Source organism: Arvicanthis niloticus, chromosome 23 (genome assembly GCF_011762505.2).
Source record: "Arvicanthis niloticus isolate mArvNil1 chromosome 23, mArvNil1.pat.X, whole genome shotgun sequence".
In the NCBI taxonomy this organism is placed as follows: domain Eukaryota; kingdom Metazoa; phylum Chordata; class Mammalia; order Rodentia; family Muridae; genus Arvicanthis; species Arvicanthis niloticus.
The window spans coordinates 632,215-652,308 of record NC_133430.1 but is presented as its reverse complement, the minus strand read 5'-3'; the positions used below and the strand labels follow the sequence as shown (position 1 = coordinate 652,308).

Sequence of the window (20,094 nt, the reverse complement as noted above, 5' to 3'; positions counted from 1 at the left end):
AGTTTGTGGTCTCTAGACAATAGTTAAGATGTTTATCTGTGAGGAAAAGTATAATGTTCAGTGACAGTTCTGGCCAGGCATATCCACCCTGCTCACAAGTTCATTAAGAAGTTGCACTTCTTCAAGGCCAAACTCGTCTCTGGGAGGCAGAATTTCTCTCCAAAGTCCTGATATCTGCTTCCTCCATAATATTCAGACATCATCCACTGTCCCACAAAGTCTGTCACAGATAATTAAGGCTCAGAGAAGTGGGCTCTGGTATTAGTGCTGTGCTGACCTCCAGGCAGACCAGGACTGACTTGGACTTGTTTATTGCCATCATGGGAACTTAGCTAGGAAATGCTGATCATCTTCCAAATGCTCTGCCTTCAGCCAAACATGTGCAACCCTCAGGAGCCCCTTCCTCTTCTCCCACGCCTTTCAGTCCAGCAGATAGCACTGAACCCTGTGTGGTCTTAATTCTTCACAAAGCATCATCTATACAGGCATCCCATGAACTAATAATAGTGGTAAAGACATTTAATCCTTATATTTTAATCACCAACTTAGAGAGGTCTGGTATTGTGCCGATATATACTAGACCTTTCTCTTGACTGTCACTTGAGCTGACTGGACCTGAAATGCTCATTGAAAGGGGATCTTTTTGTTGTTTGGTTGTTTAGTTAGGTTTGGCTTGTTTGTTTGTTTGTTTGTTTGTTTTGAGACCAGGTCTCACTGTGTAGCCTTGGCTAGCCTGGAGCTTGCTATGTTGATCTAGCTGGCCTTTAACCTGCAGATGATACACTTGTCTCTGGTTCCTGTGTGCTGGGATTAAAGATCAGCACCAACATACCTGTTAAGTGACCTTTTAAATCAAACTCAGGATTCCTAAAACTGACTTCTATCATGAGTTGAGCTGCTTTGTTGTTTTCAGGGTTAACCATCCAGATGAAGGTTGTTTTTTTTTTTTTTTTTCCAATGTATGTCATGTGTAGAAGGTTGTCTTTTACAAATTATAATCTACTTGTTTAAAATTCATTACACAAATTCAAATCAAATGTACAAAAAGACAACAGAGGAACACCTTTTAAGGAGGTATGCCTTGTATTAAGAGAGATTGGCTCCATCCTTTCTCTGCCATCAATAAAGTTTGCTACAATGACTTCTTTGTTTGCAACTAGAACAGCCAGTTCTACAGCAATCCCTGCCCTTCCTACTACTTTCTCATATTCTTTGTTCCCTAGAAGTCAATAATGAATACCTTACATGACTAGGCAAAGCCAGCCTGGCTTTGGAGCTTCTCTCCAGTACTTAGGAAAGTCACCAGCAGTTTGGCACTCTACAAGGTACATTCTGTCAACTTTCTCCTTTTAAAGAAACTAGAGTTTTTATTTTAGTGACTTTCCTTTAAGATCTCTAAATATTCAAAAGTCCCTTTGTAAGATAGAGGTATTCGGTCTCTGAGAAGCTTCCCTCTCCCACTCAATACCTGCCAGAGTTACTAAAGAGTGCTACTCAGTATATAGACCTTGCTCAGATTAGGCAAAATGTTTCTACCTGGAAAGGTACTTGTCATTCAATTCCAAGGCAAAGGGCCTTGGTATGCATGCAAACACAGATCAAGAGGCTTCATTTTGCACAGTATATCTTGAACTATTAGAGTAAATCCAAAGTATCTAAAGCTATTCAAAACATGAAATAGCCCAGTGTCCATCCTCTGTGCCTTGCAGGACACATGTGGAACTGTGTCTAATTGTCCCATCCTTCTCTTCTGCCTTGACTACTATCCTTTCTTCCCACAATCCCAGGCTTATAACCATCCAGAATGTTTGGCTTAACACAGCCCTTCCCAGCTATTTCTGTTTTATACTTCGGTATTAGGCATGGGGTATATTTGGTATCACTCTAGGCCAATCACACTCACCAATACTTACTTATAATCACAACAGACTCTCTGTCAAATTTATTAATATTTTCAGGCAAAATGAAGTAATATGAAACATGAAATAGCTTTAGATACTTTGGATTTACTCTAATAGTTCAAGATATACTGTGCAAAATGAAGCCTCTTGATCTGTGTTTGCATGCATACCAAGGCCTTGCAGGAAGAGGTAACACATTTCTAAACCACTTATGATAGATGGGTCATTAGGAAGGTCAGGATGAAAGGTTACTTCTTAAAAGCTTATATCCTGCTTTAAAATGTAATATGGTAATATATATATATATATATATATATATATATATATCAAAATGAAACATCTTTTAAAGTTACCATGAGAACATACGTACAGTAGGCAAGTCTGGCAATCTAAGTTCAATACTTAGGACCCACACAGTAGAACAGGAGAATGGGCTCACTCATGTTGTCCTCTATCCTCCATACTCATGCCATGGCATGGGTGCCCACATATATACACACATAAACACCCATGATAAATAAATAAAATAACTTCTTAAAATTTAATAAAAATTTTAAAAGAATATATATGATAAGACCATTGTAATTTACTTTGCAATTTTCTGTCAATGATTTGGATTTTAATTAAGTTAATTGCCCTTTAAAAAATAACTGGAATAATTTGAATATATTTGTTTGATATCATAATTTTTTGACAAGAACTGACTCCTGCTCTTCTATTGAAAGGTGGGATTGCTTTAATGTATAAAATCCCACTGGATGCCATTTTCACTTTCATTACAGTTTTCTTAGGCTGAAAATTATGCTGATTTACTGACTGTGAAAGTCAAAAAAGGTAACATTAAACCTGATTAGTGAAGTGAAAAGTAGTTCCTTTACTCCTTGAAAACAGTGTGGTGCTACCTACTACACATTCATCCTCCTACTAATAGTAACTATATGTGCTGAATAATTTGGCCAAATTTAGCTTATTCATGTGAGTAAAATGATCTTTCTTGTGATATTTTAAACTAATTCCAGGAAATAAAAGGTAAAACTAATTTAAGAATATTTGTGCACCGACTCTCACAGGCATACTATTTGCAAGAGGGTAGAACTCAGTTCATGTCTTGGAGTTTACTGAAAGTAGGGAAATATAAAAGCCTTCTGTACTTTACTCTGATACTATCCTTGTCTGCCCCACTCTCCAATAATATTTAAACTATTAGGCAAGTCTGCTGTAACTTTTCAAGGCCAAGGCCAGAGTACAAACAACACCAGGAATAACAAAGCCAAGAATTTAATACTTGCAAACTAGAATTAGAAATCATTAAATCAAAGGAGTTCACTGTGATTTGGATATAAAATGTTCCTTTAAGACTCACATGCTACAGGCTTGGTACTTAAAGCAACAGTTCAGAGGTGTGAGTCTGAGTAGCAATCAGATCATGAGCATGCTAATCTTATCAATGGATAAATCCATTGAAGAATTTTTATTTGAAAAGACCATTTGGAGACAGAGCCTATTTGAGGAAGTAGAACACTTGTCCTTGAGGAAAGGCAGATCTTGTTTTTGCCCATGTTCATGAGCATGCTCCCTGACAGTCTCTTTTTCTCCCCCTCTCACTCTGAGTTTTGGTTACCATGAAGTGAGCATTCTCTGCCAAAGATTCCCACTGCCTCAGTAGCCTGCCCAGGATGTCTAAAGAGATAAAGGTGGGACAATCTGGAGCCTGAAGGCAAATCAAATTTCCCTTCTTACAGTTTATTTCTCAGGTGTTTTGTTAATTAAATTCTAGCAAAAGAATTTCAAGTTCTGGTTGGGAACTTGGCAGTGTATGAAGCTCTCAAACCTCCACCCAAGGTTAGTCTTCTCCCTCCCAGCTCTAGAATCATTCTGCAATGCAAAGAGGCAGCCATTTACCTACATGGAAACTGCAGCCTGTGTGTCTAAGCTCTGTCTTGTTCCTCTGGCATCTAGCCATATTTGGCTGTTTGTCTTGGGTTTGGTACAAAAAGAAGGCCCAGAAAGCAGCTTGGGGCTATTAGATCAAGAATTTTAGGAACAATCTAGAAGTGACTGACAGACAAGGCACCCTCCATGGATCATTCATGCCAGATTGAGACATAACCAGAGGAGGATACAAGGAGATCTCACAAGGTCAGAGAGGAACTCCACTCCCCTGTAGATGGCAGTCTATGATGGTGATTCAGAGTGCTGAGTCAAATCCAGCTCTAAATTCTGTTTCCATTACTTATTAGCTAAGTAAGAGAACTTTCAGAAGTTATCTGGTAACTTCCCCCAGCACAGAGAATTGTTAACAATAAGGAAATAGTAGATTTTCACATCACATGCTTAGGAGGCATCCTGGCCTGTAGAAATCTTTCACAAATCTTAACCATTCTTACTCTTTTAACTCTAAAGTTCAGTGTAGTACTTGTCATGACATTAAAGGCTTAAGAAAAGCCACACGATGGTAACATGGATGAGAATACTTTGTCTATTAATTGCTTTTTTTGTGTGCTCTAAATGAAGTGGTTTTTAAAGCCAGCACCAACGAGGGATAAGCAGGGATCCTTTTCATACTTATCTAAGTAACCATGAAAAGAAGTATGTGAGGACTAATTAAGAAAGAACAGACTTATGGAGTTAAGATTTAATAATTCAGAGTCTTAGCTTTTGATGTTGGTAAAGATATGCTGCAAAGGCCCAGAGGACAGGATCTGCTGCAAATGCTTGCTGGGATAGACTTGGAAAGGCAAAACAAGCAACTCCACTTTTAGAAGAAACTCTTATTACATAGGTTCACATAAGGGTTGGTGTTGAGTGGGGATCAGGCACTAACGTGTAAGGCACTATCTTATTTCAAAGCTGCTCACTGTTCTTACATTATTCAAGGTGATTCATTTCAAATGATTTATTGGACCTACTGTGCCAGTGTCTGGAGACAGAATCAGGAGGCACATTGTATCCTGTCAGAGGGATCAGTGGGGGTGGAGGCAGAGGACATAAACAAAGCAGACAGCATTGGACCTTTGGTCTTCTGGAGGGGGTTTGTATGCCACTCAGCTGCAGAGCCTGAAGGCATTGAGGAGTCAAGGCAGGAGCCCTTTTATGACAGCCTGTCCTAACATCTACCTCCTGTTACATTTTCCCTGAGAAACTAAACTGAAGAATGTCTTGAGCTAAGGAAAAAAACCCAAAAAACAAAAAACAAAAAACAAAACACAAAAGAAAAGGTAATATATGCATGTGACCCTGGACTGTAGGTTTAAGAGCTTCATAGACTGCCAAATTCCCAACCAGAAAATTATTAAAAGCCAATGGAACACTCGAGTTATTAAGTATGCATGGGTGAGCCAAAAATGATATGAACATATGAAATGATGTAGAACTTCAGCTACTCTGTAGCACACAGGCAGGTGGAAGCTTAACTAGCCTGAGTTGGTTAATAATCTGACCACATCATAGATTTGTTCCTATAAGTACTTTTTGTTTCCTTTGTTGTTTGTTTTATGTTTTTTGAGACATGTTTTCTCAGTGTAACAGCCCTGGCTGTCCTGGACTCAATTTGTAGACAAGACTGGCTTCAAACTCACAGAGATCTGCCTGCCTCTTCTCCCCCAATGCTAGGATTAAAGGTATGCACTACTGCACCTGGCCTTTGTATAAGTACTTTTGATGGACCTTAGAGACTCATTCTTTTTTCTTTTTTCTTTTTTTTTTTTTTCTTGCTGACACATTGGAAAGCCAAGGAACCACAGGGAAGCAGATTTTACCACAGGGTGTTCCCCACTAAGCCACCTGTTTTTTCTCCCTCTACATGAGAAACCTTTCCACAGTGAGGTTTATATGAGGCAAGCTGGGAATAACTGGGAGCTTCCCCAGGAGGCATGTTTTGAAGATACCCATGATTCTAAAATCAAAATTCTATCCTTGTGATTACTTTGCAACAGACAATGGGATCCTATTTACTCATGCCATGGTGATGCCCAAAACTCCCAGGTGTGGCATGTGTGACAGAGACAGGGTTATATAATACACAGAAAGTTCCTTAAGAAATTGTGAAGCTGTATAAAGGAATTCGAATTCTGGATCTCCCTTGTACTAGTTATGCATTGTACACACTGTTCATTTCTTGTGCATCAATTCCCTCTTTTCAAAAGCAGGGGTTATAAATCCACTTTTCTCACAGTGTTGTTGTGAAGATTTAATGAATTCATTGAATCATTTATAAAAAGGCTTGGCAGAGAATTTGAGCTCAAATGACAAACATATCTTTAAGGATACCATTTGTAAAGATTTTAACTGAGTAAATTAATATTCAGCTTCATATAGTCAAATAAAATTTTATAAAATGTAAGTTTTTTTCTATGGTTTATTTTATGATAGAGTTGATGTGTAATTCAGAGAATTCTTATAAAATTGGAGAACCTTCACAAGACCTTCAAGTGTTGTCTTCCACTGACAACACTTGACAATCATCAACTTGCACTGCAACAGAAGCTAGAGTTTTAAAAACAAGAAAGATTGAACAAACATAGGAACATTAAGGGAAAGTTGTTTGCTTATTCAATAGATGCACAAAAGATGATATCCTCATTCCAGTCTGGCAAGGTAAGATTCAAGTATATGATAAGGATTTTACGTCAGTTATTATAGAGTTATCATAACAGAAACAAGGTAAACTCTTCAGTGACAGGAGATGCCATACAACAGGTTCCATCAGGGAAGATGGGTGGGCATCTCTTCTTGGCAAGCCCAAAGACTCACCAAAGACAGTTTACTGAGTTGCAAGAAAACTACAGAGAAACAGAGTTTATTTGTTAAAGTTTGAAAATCTGAGTTTAAAACAGAACCTTCTACTTCTGTGGTCCTTAAAAGGACCCAAGGGAGCCTGTCTGTGGCAAGATTTTAAAAACAGGTTATTTATCCCTGTCTGTACCAGATTCAATCATTAGGAGTTCAAAAGTGTGTAAATGTAAAGAACAGAGACAAGATTATCTCAATGCTGTGTTTTCTGCAAGAAACTTTTATTTAAAATAGTAGTATGTAAAAACTGGAAAGATAATATAATGTTTTATATCATGATACTTCTAAATTCTCATAAACATTTAATTGGAGTAGAAACTATCATACTTATCTTGATTACCTCTCCTAATCTTACTTGAAACTTGCCCTTTCTTTTATGAACTGTATCCATTGACTCTTCTTGGCTTATTTTGATGCCAACTAATTTGTATTTCAGTATAATAAAGACAGAATTAGCTTGGGAGGCATATATATTCACAAGTAAATAATATATCTTTCAAACGTAAACATACCTTTAAAAGTTATCAGCTGGCAAATGTAGTCTAAGAAATTCTGCTTTCTGGTCAGTTGTCCTCACTTTCAAGTCTGAACTACCAAGAATCTGACTCACCACTGACTGAACTGACAGAATGTGAAAGGGGCAAGTTTGGTTTTGAATATATAAGGATCAATTTTGTCTTTAGACACACAATAGGGAATTAACAGTTTGCTTTCTCCTCTGGAGATCCAATAAGAAGTCAAGATTGGAGATAGACATCTGCATAGTGTCATCATAGAATCACAACTTAAAATACCTAGGCTAGATCAATACACTTGGGGGTCTCTGTATTGATAAGGAAGAGAAATGAGGGCAGAATTCTAGAGCCACTGCTGTTATTGGAGTTTATAGAATGAACAAGAATCAAAATCAGTGATGGATAAAGAGGTTAAACTAGGAGAATATAGTTGATACTGTTGGGTCGACAGTATCAACTTCCTAATTGATGATAGGTCTAGTAAGGTGATAACTAAGAGTTAGATAACAGATTTGATAATCAGTCACCAGATCTGAGTTTAGCAGAACCTCCGCATGATGTATAAAGCTTTCCACAAGGGCTCAGTATGGTAAAATGAAATAAGCAGGAAACTCTTTCAAAGCACTTACAGTAGAAGGACATTTTTGAAACTATATCAGCTCCTTGTTTTCATATGTAAGATCACTATGGATGGCTTTTAACAGACCCCAAAGTGTCTTTGTTGCATAAAGACAGAATTATTATGTACATATTATATGAAAGTCACATAGAAGACTAGCTAAAGAATTTTGGAGGCTGGTGAGATGGCTCAGTGGTTAACCTGCTTGCACGGCTGGGGTTTAGGTCTCTGGAAGCTCACATACAAATGTCCAGTGGTATGTTAACTGCTTATAATACTAGTCTTGGGAGATGGGGACAGAATCCTCAGAAACAAGCTGGCTATCAAGACTACCCACATCAATGAATTCTGGGTTTGACTGAGAGACTCTACTTCAAGGGATAAGGTGAAAGAGCAATGTAGGATGGTTCGGACATCAACCTCCAGCTTCCAAATGCATATTTATCCATATCCATTCATACCCACCCATATGTGCACCCCACACATGCAAAATCATGGCTGTGCATTGAATGCACACGCGTGCGCGCGCACACAAACACACAAACTCGGGATAGTCAAAGAATACTTGATATGATGAAATCTATTTCAGGGAAAGTCATGCTGCTGTCACAAAGCAAAGCTCATTCTGTAGGTTGATTGCAATGGAAAAATGTATGATAGCTAAATAAACAGAAAATGAAATCTCATTGCAATAATAGCTACTACCATTTGTTAAAGAAATTGTGAGTTTTGAGATTATATCATTTTTCTATTGCTATGAAATTGGGTAACAAATTAGTTTTAATCTTTTAAAATTAGCAAATGTAGAAGCAAAATGTTGCTACAATAACTTCAATGTTAACTAATTTTTTATTTAATGGAAAACCATTAGTCATCAGTTTTTTAATGTTGGCGATGATGACTTAATTGTCTTAGTTTTTTAATGTTGACGTTGATGACTTTAATTGTCATTAGTTTCTGGAAGGGAAAATTAAAAGAAACTAAAGTAATGCTTTCTACATCAGAAATCTTTGTATCTCATTCATAACATATTCTACCCATTGTATCCAGCCATCCTCAGCTCCCTCTACTCGCACTACTATACGTCTAATGTGCATTTGTATAAATTGTTCTTTAAAAATTAAAGCCAAAGTGATGTGTAGCTTTAGTCTTCTTACTATGGCTTTATTGCCCTCAGCATTTTCTTGGTGTAAAATACTGGGCATGGGAATAAGATTTCCTTTGTAACTGATACCTAAATTTCTACTCTGCTTTAAGCATTTAATTTGCACAGTAAGACCTGTAATTTAAGACTTGTAGCTGTATCACAAAGTACAGCTGTTTATACTGATCTCTAATTTGCTGAGTAGTACCGGCTATAATTTAAATTTTTTCTTCATGTTTTAAACTACCATGCAAGTCAGTATACATCAGAAGCCTTTGTATATTGACAGAGACTGGGAAAAGGATGCCTTGTTTTGATTTCAGATAAGCATTCACTTTTCAGGTCAGCAGGTGCAAGGCAGCCCATTCATAATACTTGCTTCAAATCAATAATAGTCACTGGATGGAAATATCTTGCTGGTACACAGGAACTTGACTTATCTTTACAAGAGCAATGAACCTTTTAAAACCTCTGTTATTAGCAAAGATTAAAGGTGAGTGAGACTTTTTTCGGAACAAAATATATTCTGTAGATATGTTTTGGTCAGTTTACTGGTGTGGATATTTACTAAATCGAGGAGAACACTTTACGTACTGACATAGGATGGAATTATGCTCAGTGGAAAATCTGCTGTGGCAAACACATGTTCCATTTAAAAGATACTTGATAATAAGTGTGACTCTTTCCTTTGCATTAAGTTTCACTTATTTTGAAATCTCAAAGTCTCAAAATAACTACAAGATGAAAGTCAGCTCTAGCTTGTCCTGTTTCATATAACTAGAAAAATCTCTCCCAAAACTAATGTTAGACAACTATATATTCAATAATTAAAAGAAGTTACCCGGACTTTTCCAGTATAAACTTTTACATATAAGTGTTTAGTTAACTTCAGGAAGAGAGCCAGCACGCCAATTCAAAGTGCAGAACTAAATTTTAGTTTTACTACAGAAGTGTGGCTATTAATTAAAACTCCTTTCAGGTTAAGAGACTACAATAAGTCTCTAATAAAATTTAAGGGATTAGTAACCCAAAGAGAAAAGTGAAAAAAAAATTTAAGTACGGCAATGGTAACTCCATTTGCAAAAATAAATACTTGGCCTCTACGGTAAATTTGATTCTTAGGTAGGTAATTGTTATTATTACTTACTCTGTTTCAGGAATCACCAAGAATACAATGCTACCATGTTAAAGTCCCAAGCCCCTTCTCATGCACTGTCCAACTAGAAATGACTTAGGAAAGGTAGGCATCTTTATCTGTTTTACAGATGAAAACAATAAAAATTTATAGAGAGGTGACCTCTTGGTAACAGAGACCTAACTTAGGGGACAGATCATTAGATGCAATAATTTAACAACTTGAAAGTGTTCTTCCCCACCCCACCGCAGGCCAGTGGCTTAAACCATGAATGGATATTCCTCAAGGGCATTTAATTCATTCAGGCTGAATGTTATGGCAGAAGAAACTTGTTCTTTCATAGACCAATAAATGGAAGACTCTGTCCTATGAAAAATCATCTTAGCCACAGCCACTTAGTGGATGATGTCCAGCCCCCATGGTGAAAAGTTGGGAAATACAAACTAGATAGTGATACCCTCAGGAAATACTGGAACCCCCAAATTGTATTCTGTAAGTACAACAGACTCTTTCCCAAACTTCAACCCAAATAAACTTTTCCCAGCACTGTGGACTATTGCTGTCACTTAGGGGTGAAAATGTCTGATACCTGGCTTCTTTATGGGGAACTTTGTTACACACCTGCACTCCTCAAGTCTCGACTGACCATGACTGACATATACCACTTACCTGTCAGGGATGCCCAGGCCATAAACTCTCAATACCAGCCCGAGATTTTGGGAGAAGAAAAGAAAACAAAGCAAAATAACTTACCACTCTGGCCCAGTCCGAGAACAAGTGAAAATACCCAGGCCGCCCCTAGAACCAAGGCTGGACCTCGCTGGCAGTTGTGCAGGCAGAGCAATGCAGCAGTCAAAAAAGCCAGGGCCGAGCCGCACATAATGCAAAGCAGCCCGCCCCGTGCCCGCTGCCTAGTCGCTTGCCTAATGCGCTCTCGCGTCTTGGGAGCGCACCTTGAGGCCCGTGGGCCGAGAATCCCTAGGACCTTTTCGACAGGCCGGGTTGACCGACCCAGTTGCTCTGAGTAGGCGATACAGGTATGCGGGCCAAGGCAGTTCTCTGCATCTCAGGGCCCCTGAGGCCCTCCCAGCTCCGCACAGCGGGGCTTGCAGTCTCAACCAAAAGCACCTCCTTGGACAGCCGATAGCCCGCGGGGGCTAGCAAGTTCGGGCTCCACAGTCCGCTCCCAGACAAAGAAAAGAGCTTTTGTTTCTCCCCAGCCGATGGGGCTCTGCTGCATAAATCAGCTTAGCGAAGAGCCAAACACAATCAAACCCAAACAAAGCCTGAGGCTGGGGGGAAAACCACCCTAATGTAATTCACAGGGTGATGCTGCATTAGTGGGAGGGGACAGCTAGAAGGCCAAGGGGGTGGGGGAGTTGCTGGCGCATCAGTCTGTGCTAGCTTCTTCCACAGGTGGGCAGGGAGGCCAACTCCACTTAGTCGCAGCTAACTGAGGTCGAGGCGGCAGCGTCCCGATTGGCGGGAGAGGAGACACGGATGCCAACAGCCTGGGGGAGCGGCTCCGCGAGCCCCCTAGAAGCTCCCGTCTGCACTCGCGGGCCACGAACAAGGCATCCCGGTTGCCTACTGGGCTGGAAGGGGACGTTCCACGCACCTCGCTGGGAGGGAGTTGCGTACCCTTGTCCTTTCTCGGACTCAGTCGGTTCAGGCGTCTGGCCACCCAGAACCCTGGCAGCTGATGAGTTCTGGGCTGTACCCGCAGAGGATGAGAGGGAAGCAAGGCAGGCGATGGGCAGGGATGGGGTGCTCTAGTTCTGTGGCCCCCCGTGGTGGCTACCAGCTTTCGGGTGGCTGGGCGTGCTCCGAACTGAGAGTTGCTAGGAAACCTCCCCACGCTACAATGCTCCTTGCTTGGGTCGCCAGCAAGCGCAGTGGCGGCCCAGGGCAGCAGCAGCAGAAGCAGCAAACAGCTCCAGCTCGGAGTAGCGTGGGCGGGACATTGGTGAGGCATGAAGTCACCGCGGCCCACACTCGCTCTTTGTTTTGCTCACTCCAGCTCTTTTTCTCCCCCCTCGAATCTGATAGTTGCCATTCCCATCGTTCTCAAGAATTCCTGGTGCGTAGTGGCGCAACAGGAATCGCATGCTGAGTTCTCTTTTCCCTTATTCCCCCCACCCCCCAATCCTGAGCCCCAACGCTCGCATAACTGTATAGGTGGAAAACTTCGCTCAGCTCGAGTGGCAGCTTGAACCCCAACATTTCATCCTCGTGCTGCGTGCTCCTTTGTTCAGGAATCCTCACTGGCCCGCAGCTGCTGCATACAAAGTGGATTTCGGGGGCCTTTCCCCTCCCCCAGCACTGCTCTTGGAGTATGCACTGCCCACTTTCCTTGCAGCCTTAAGACTTCTCCCTGTGTCCGATCCCAAATCTGTCTGGAGTCTCCCCAGAGATTTAGACAAGATGTATTCTACTGTCAGATCTATTTCGTTGTTCCTTTTGTAGATCCTCAGCTCTGAAAGGGACAGCCTAGCTTTTTCCCAGGGTCTGTTTGTGGTTCTTTGGCCTTTTGATGGTTACAATGGATCTTTTGACCTTAAACACCACCTTCTCAGTAAATGGAAACAAGAAGTTACAGATGGCAGCAGAAGAGTAAATGAGTGCAAGCTTGCAATTCAGTTTTGCAGTTTTTGGGTGAGGCTGAAGCGTGGCTAAACTGGACAGCCAAGGAAGTAGCACTGCCTTTCCAGGTCTTCTCAGCGCCCTTGACACCTTAAGGAGAAAGAAGGAACACAAGTCTCTAGGTTTGGGAAACAGCTCCTTTTCTAATTTGATACTGGGAGAGCTTGGCTCCTAGTTTGCCCTGGAGCAGAAGTAATTTCCATTGTCTTGAAATTTGACTTTTTTATTAGTGGCTTACACAGCACTGCTTCTTACAGGCATCAGACCAGACCAGCCAGGTCAAGGTGAACTATAGGGGATTTTCCTCTCTACTTAATTGTTTCCGGCTTCTTATTTGGAGTAAAGAAAACAAGTAGGAGGTCCCACCAACCCCCTTCTTTAAAAAATTCTTTCTGTTTTCTAATTGTTGACAGAGAATGGAAAGTACCTGGTTAATAAACCACAACATCGAAAACTCCCCTTTCTTCAGGTGTGGACTGTGCATTGGGTTAACAATAAAGCCAGGAACCTAGTTAGAAAAGTGCCCTAGATCTGTTAAGGAGGACCATTTGCTAAGCTAAGGGGGCAATACAAACTTCAAGGACAGATGTCAGTCAACACAAATCACTGTTCTCTTAGCAAATAAAACACATTTTACCTCATTTTTAAATTTTCTTTTTTTTTTGTTTTTTTGTTTTTCAAATTTCTTCATGGACATCTTCATTGAAACATCTATAAAGGGCCTGCAAAGTAGCTGAGACAGGGTGTTACACAAACCTAACATAGTCTAAATACGGCTAGAGACTGTTTAGCTGGGAAGTGTGTTTATTTTCTTGAAATTATGTGACAAACCTAGGCAATGCAACAACCTTTGAGACAGTGCAATGCTCCAACAAAGATAACAAAATCTCAATAGTTTCCAATCTGTGTTGTAAAATTACTGGTATATTAACGTTTCAGTCACATGTTTTTACATCTGGATCAGAACTGGCAGTTACAATATTGAATGAGACAGAAGCTTATACAATAAGAATGGATATAATAATATTGTGCAACTGCTGAAATATATAACTGTATATTGTTAGGTGGGAAATATATATATATTTAATATATATATATAAATATATATATTCCACACATAACAATATATACACACACATATAGATATAGATATATTCAAATCTACTGTGTGGAAAGATAAAACAGTGAAACAAATCTGTTTAGGGAAGGTTGAAAGTAATTCCAAAGACATCCATTTTTGGCCAAAAAATACATGAAAATAAATGCCAGGGTTTGGGGTAGACTGTGCAGTTGGTAAATGTCACACAAGCATGAGGTCTTGAATTTGGATCCCCCTCAACCTACATAAAAAGCTTGGCATGGGAGCCCCTCCTCCCAACTCCATAGGGACTGGATAGATTTCCAAAGCTTATTGGCCAGCCAGTTTAACTGAATCCATGAGTTCCAAGTTCAATGAGAGACCTTGTCTTAAAAAAACAAAAGATGGAGAGAAATTGAGAAAAGAATCCAATAAGGGAAATCCAGAAAAGCATTCAGAGTCAACTCTACCCACTGTCCACAGGCATGCACTCACATATGCATATATATGCCATGACAGATGTATATTTGCACACTGACAGGTTGTCTCAGTTTTGTTTCCTGTTGCTGTGATATAAATACTTTCACAAGATCAACCAAAGAAAGCTTTGCTAGGCTCTCAGTTGAGGGTGACAGTCCATTATTTCAAGGAAAATCAAGTTGACAGAAACTTCAAAGAGCAAATCACTCAGGGCAGGCAGTACCCAGGGTCCCTTGTTTTAGTCACTCCAGGCCAGAACATGAAAAGGTGCTGCCTATATCCACGGAGAGTCTTTTCACATCAATAAACCCAATTAGGAAAATCCCTCATAGGCAAAGCCAGTGAAGATAATTCCTCATTATGACTCCTTTCTCAGGTGAATCTAGATAGTGTCAAGTTGACAAAATGAACAACCACCACACAACTACATACATGACACAGGCACCACTATGCATACACCCAAAACTCCCAAATGCCAATTTTTAAAGGTTATTGAAAAATGACAGCATTACTTGCTACTGCTTTTCTGATGGAAAGAGAGTATAACCCTGGTTATCAAAATAAAATAATGTGCTAGACATTAGACTGTGAGCCTACAGATATGAGGAAAATATTTGAACATTTTGGGCTATGAAAATATAATTACTCCTGAAATTCTGCAGTTCATCCTTGAGTTTTCTAATAATAAATGTAATAAATAACCTAGAGATAAAAGGTATACTTGTATTTAACAAATGCCACTGGCCACACAACTTATAATTTCTCTTATTTAAAAAAATGGACATGATACTATAAAGAAATACAGTAATATCTCCATTGTTACCTGAAGTTTAACAAAGAAAAATGTTCAAAATGATGACTAATTTCTGTTTTCTATCATGCTGCTCAGTCTTGCTTTGAAATTTCTGACAGTCAATTTTTCATCATTTGTGGTAATGAGAGCAAATGAAATTCATAGATAGTCTAAAATAACATCCTAGCTATTCATTTCACCCTTGAATCATTAGATTCTTTGAGTTGTTAATAAGTCATAAAATTAGACGACTTAAGTTTCTACCCTACTCCTTTAACCTTAATTTCTTGGCAATGCAGTTTATGGTGAGGATGAATAAGCTGTGTGGGTAGTAGGAATGACAGACATATCTGAGAGATTTTATTGAGTATGTAAATGTGAAACTGATTGTTTTTTCCCCAAATGACTTACTTCATACTTGTGTCCCCAGTTATATTAACACTCCAATATTGTGTCTTTTGAAGTTGAGACTGGAGCTACTGGGTAGCTTTTCAGAGCATCATCACAAGTCTGTAAGCTTCTCTCATGTACAGCTCATAAGAGATGAAAATGATCTAAAAATTGGACTATGTCATGATAATAATCGTGTCTAGATGCTTCTTCTGAGGACGCACATGAAACATTGGAAAGCACTTCTCTTTAGACTGTTTTGCTATTTATAGGTGGAAGAATATCTACCACATAATCATCTTAAAGTATTAACAAACTTTTATTCTTTCTCTGTTCCAGGAGATTTGGAATTAGTAGGTTTTGTATACAGCCCAGCAACCATCTCAGTAAGCTCTTAGAATGGCTTTTCTATTCTCATGACTATTGAAGCCCATAGTTAAGTACTAAATAAAGGCTTCTCAAAATTGTTATCAATAGAAACAAAGTCTATTAAGTGAAATTTTGAGACAGAGAGAGAGAGAGAGAGAGAAAGAGAGAGAGAGAGGTGGAACTAGTATCTTATAAAAGTAGATGATAGATGATTAAAGCTACTATTGTTTTATGAAGCAAGATTTGATGATTAAGCTCAGAAAACATTCAGTTAAGTATTAAGCTCTTCCCTAGAGAAATTTCCAGAAAGTAGATTAGGCCACCATTTATTTGATGTTGAAAAACTCTTTATTTTGGGACCATCATACATGCATAATGCTCAATTGTTCTTCTTCTACAGATGTAGAAATTGAGACCCAAGTAGGCAAAGAGGATAGCTTCATTTCCTTAAGAATTCTTGGGCGTGCATGAATCAGAGTTCTGATTTTCTTGGACCACCACACATTAGTGATGACTTTTGATTTCAAGTAATAGAATAGTATTGTAAATGCTATATCCTTTTATTATTATTTTTTTTTTTTAATGAGAAGAAGTTGAGAGCTCACAGAATTAGAATCAGGCTGGGAGAACAGGGTTGAATGAGGCCACAGAACCAGGAGACATTGACTGATTGTCATAATTAGGGTTTCTACTGCTGTGAAGAGACACCATGACCATGGCAACTCTTATAAAGAAAAACAGTTAATTGAGGTTGGCTTAGTTCGTTCAGAGGTTTAGTCCATTGTCATCATGGCAGGAAACAAGATGGCATACAGACAGACACAGTGCTGGAGAAATAGCAGAGAGTTCTATATCTGGATCTCAAGACAGTAGGAAAAGAGTGAACCATTGGGCCTGGCTTGAGTATCCGAAAGGCCCACCTACTAATGACATACTTCTTTCAACAAGACCACACCTCATAATAGTGCCACTCCCTATGAACCTGTGGGGTCCATTTTCATTCAAATGACTACACCTAGAAGTGTCTAACTCACAAGAGTTTGAATCATCTCGTTATCTGTAAACCAGTTGCTGAAGATTCATAATCAAATATCTAAGTTTCAGAACTTCTCTCATATGTCATTGCACTGGAGCACTGAGAGTGGAGAAGAAAAGGAAGAGCTATTGTTGTTGGATTCCTCTGTGGAAAATACGTTATTTAGGAATATTTTATCTATTATTATTATTAATATTTTATCTATTATTCCGGCCTCCTTTTATTCTCCGCAACCCCCTTTCAGCATGCAGCAAAGTGATGCTTACTTAGCCTCCAATTCATCTTTATGGGAATTCTAGAAATGCAAAGATGTTTGAATTCATCTCTAAATTTTGAGAAATTTTGTATTGGCTCAAGCCTATAGCAGGTGCTATCAGGGTTGCCTCTTATCTCATCTGGCTAATGATATAGCTTGGAATGCTGGTGAATTGATATTCCCTTAACTGCAACTGATCATATGAAGAGCAAGGTATAAATATTCCAGTTCCCAGTTCTGTGAAAGAAATCACTTGGGACCTATATTCTACAGTATTTTTGAAATAGTTTTCAAAAATAGTTTTTTATCTATCATAGGCTAATAAAAATAAAATAAAATAAATTATTAGAATAATAAATGTCACTAAAATTTTAAATGGCTGTATAAGTTTCTAATAACTTTCAGTTTCTAAATGTCCTTTCCAAACAACAAAGAATTGTCTCTCAGATCATTCTGAAAGGAACATACATTATATCACAGTTTGAACAACACTGAGTACATTTCCCCTAAACTCCCCCATGAAAATGAACTGTAGTAGATCTACGCATTTCAAGAGTTGTCTCCCTCATTTCTCCACTTTTTCCTGGTGTTTCCTTGTTTCAAGGGAGAACTAAAATAACACCAGTGAGGAACCTAATTGAGATGCTGAATATGAAAATTTGAATTCTATTCTTGTCTATCTATAAAGTAACCCACAACAAAAAATTACAAGAACTTTGGAGTAGAAAATGTCTAACTTGAATCTGTCACTTAGTAGCTGTTGAATCATGGGCAGATTATTTATTTTCCCCATGCCTCAATGTATTCATTTTTACAAGGATGACATTAAAACAACTACCAGAATTGGAAAATGAAAATGATACATCATGACATTTTTATGATGGCTAAAATCCCTAACACAGTACCAAATTCTGGTGAGAATGTAAAGCAACAGAAACTACTACTATTCATTGCTCTCGAGACTCCAAAGTACTATAATTAGACTTATATAGACTGTCTGGCATTTATTATAAACAAAATGAAACAGTAATCATATTTGATGTTATTTTTTTCAAAGGAGTTGAAAACTATGTCAACATAGAACCAGAACATGAATTTTTATATCACCTTTAATCATAATTTCTCAAACTTGGAAGCAATCAAGATGTTTTTCAAAGGCTGTAAAATGTTGTTTTCTAGACATAACACAACCTGTATAGTAATAAGCTCGTAGCATATATGTCTGCTTTCAGTGAGCCTACAGAAGACTGGACTATCAGCAATCAATCACACATATTGGAGGGCCTCATAGGTACTACTTGTCTCTTTTGGATTATTGGCTACAGCTGGATACTTGGGGGACAGTCATTGTGAACCTATTGAAGAAATCACAGGACTTCACTGGACAGTTCTAAACCCATAGTCACACAGATTATTCTAGTTAAATGTAGAGGTCTTAGACAAATGAAAGAAAAGAAAAAGAAATAGATGGAAACTATTCCCTTGTAGGGAAGATGGCCAGAGAGAGAGAGATACAAGGGTCAGAGTGTCGCGGCCCGAGTAAAATGTTGAGGCCAGGGCTGCCGCTCCAGTCTGAGGGTCGGGGTTCAACAAGAGAGAGAGTGAGGACGGACTCGAAGAATGGAGACCAGACAGAGTGTGATTCAATCCTGTTTATTCTTCAGTCTCTCTTCCTCTAAGTGTCTGCTTCTCTTGTCTCCTCTGTCTGTGTCTGATTCTCTCTCTGTCTGCCTCTGCCTTTTATGTCTCACTTCTAAGCCATGCCTTTTGGCCACACCTTTAATCATGCCCTTAAGTCTTGTCTCTAAGTCTGATCTCTACACTTCTAAGTCACACTCTTAAGTTACACACCTTTAATTTCACACACCTTTAATCTCACACACCCAAGGTATCTGAACCAAGATTATCAGAGTGTGCTCAGCTGTTGTAGGCTATTGTAATCCAAGTCTCATGTCAGGGTATATGGCTCAAGATGGCTGCAAAGCTGATAGCTGCTTTCTGCTAAAAGTCGGCCCCCAACATCAGAGGGTTATAGCAATTAGCTCTTTATACATATATGAAATTGTCAAAAAATAAATTCAGTAAATTTTTTAAATGATGTTTTCTAATCATTTGGTAAATAAGTAAAACATAATATATTCTGATGGTGGAATATTTATCAACACTAAAACAAAGTACATTATTAAACTGCAAAAGATATGGAGAAACTTAAGTGCATATTGTTACATGAAAGAAGGCCCTGTATGCTAAGACTTTTCAAAACCTACATTAATAAGGTTTCTTAAATGCTTCAACCTCTTTTATAGCTGGTCAACACCAAAGTTAAAGGAGGAAGATGGCTAATAGGAAAAGGGGAATGTGGACCTGTTCAGAAGTAACTCAATCTCGGTTGCTAGAGGCCCATCTACTAGCAAAATACTGAATATGAATCATCAGCAGTGGCTTGACCCAGAAGAAACCATGAGGCTTCTCCAATCAGCACAAGTCCACTGAAGTGGCAAGAAGCAGCTGGAACACTACCAGAAATTCTTTGGTGTGTTTCTCTCTACAAAGTCACAACCAACCAAGATCAGTGAAGAAAGCCAGGTGAGCCAATGGCAGAGTGTGCTCAGCACAGATCAGCATCAGCAAAGCCCAAGGAAGAACAGCAAGGTGAACCAATGCCAGAGCATCCTCAGCGAAGACAGTAAGGTGACTCAAGACCAGAACATCGTCCACTATCTGTTGGATTATACTTATATTCTTTCCAAATATCACATGTCCTCTCAAGCATCTGCTCCAGCAAAATATCACATGCCCATTCACCAGAAAGCTTACAGCAAAACACCATGTATCTGTTCTCAGCAAAACACATCCTCTCACGTGTCTGCCTCAGCAAAACATCCTTTCATAAGATAGCTTTGAGAAAAACATCACATGGCATAATTGGGTCTCCAGCAAAACC

At 39.0% G+C, this 20,094-nt stretch overlaps 1 protein-coding gene across 1 annotated transcript in view; it reads right to left on the bottom strand.

Moving 5' to 3' along the window:
* Itgb8 (integrin subunit beta 8) overlaps positions 1 to 12,020 on the bottom strand; it is a 75,987-nt gene extending 63,967 nt beyond the window's left edge. The window contains exon 1 of the mRNA XM_076920913.1: positions 10,859 to 12,020. Within this exon, the coding sequence (XP_076777028.1) occupies positions 10,859 to 10,985 (127 nt within the window). The 5' untranslated portion in view covers positions 10,986 to 12,020. The remainder of the gene's footprint in view (positions 1 to 10,858) is intronic.
* Between the last annotated feature and the right edge of the window lie 8,074 nt (positions 12,021 to 20,094).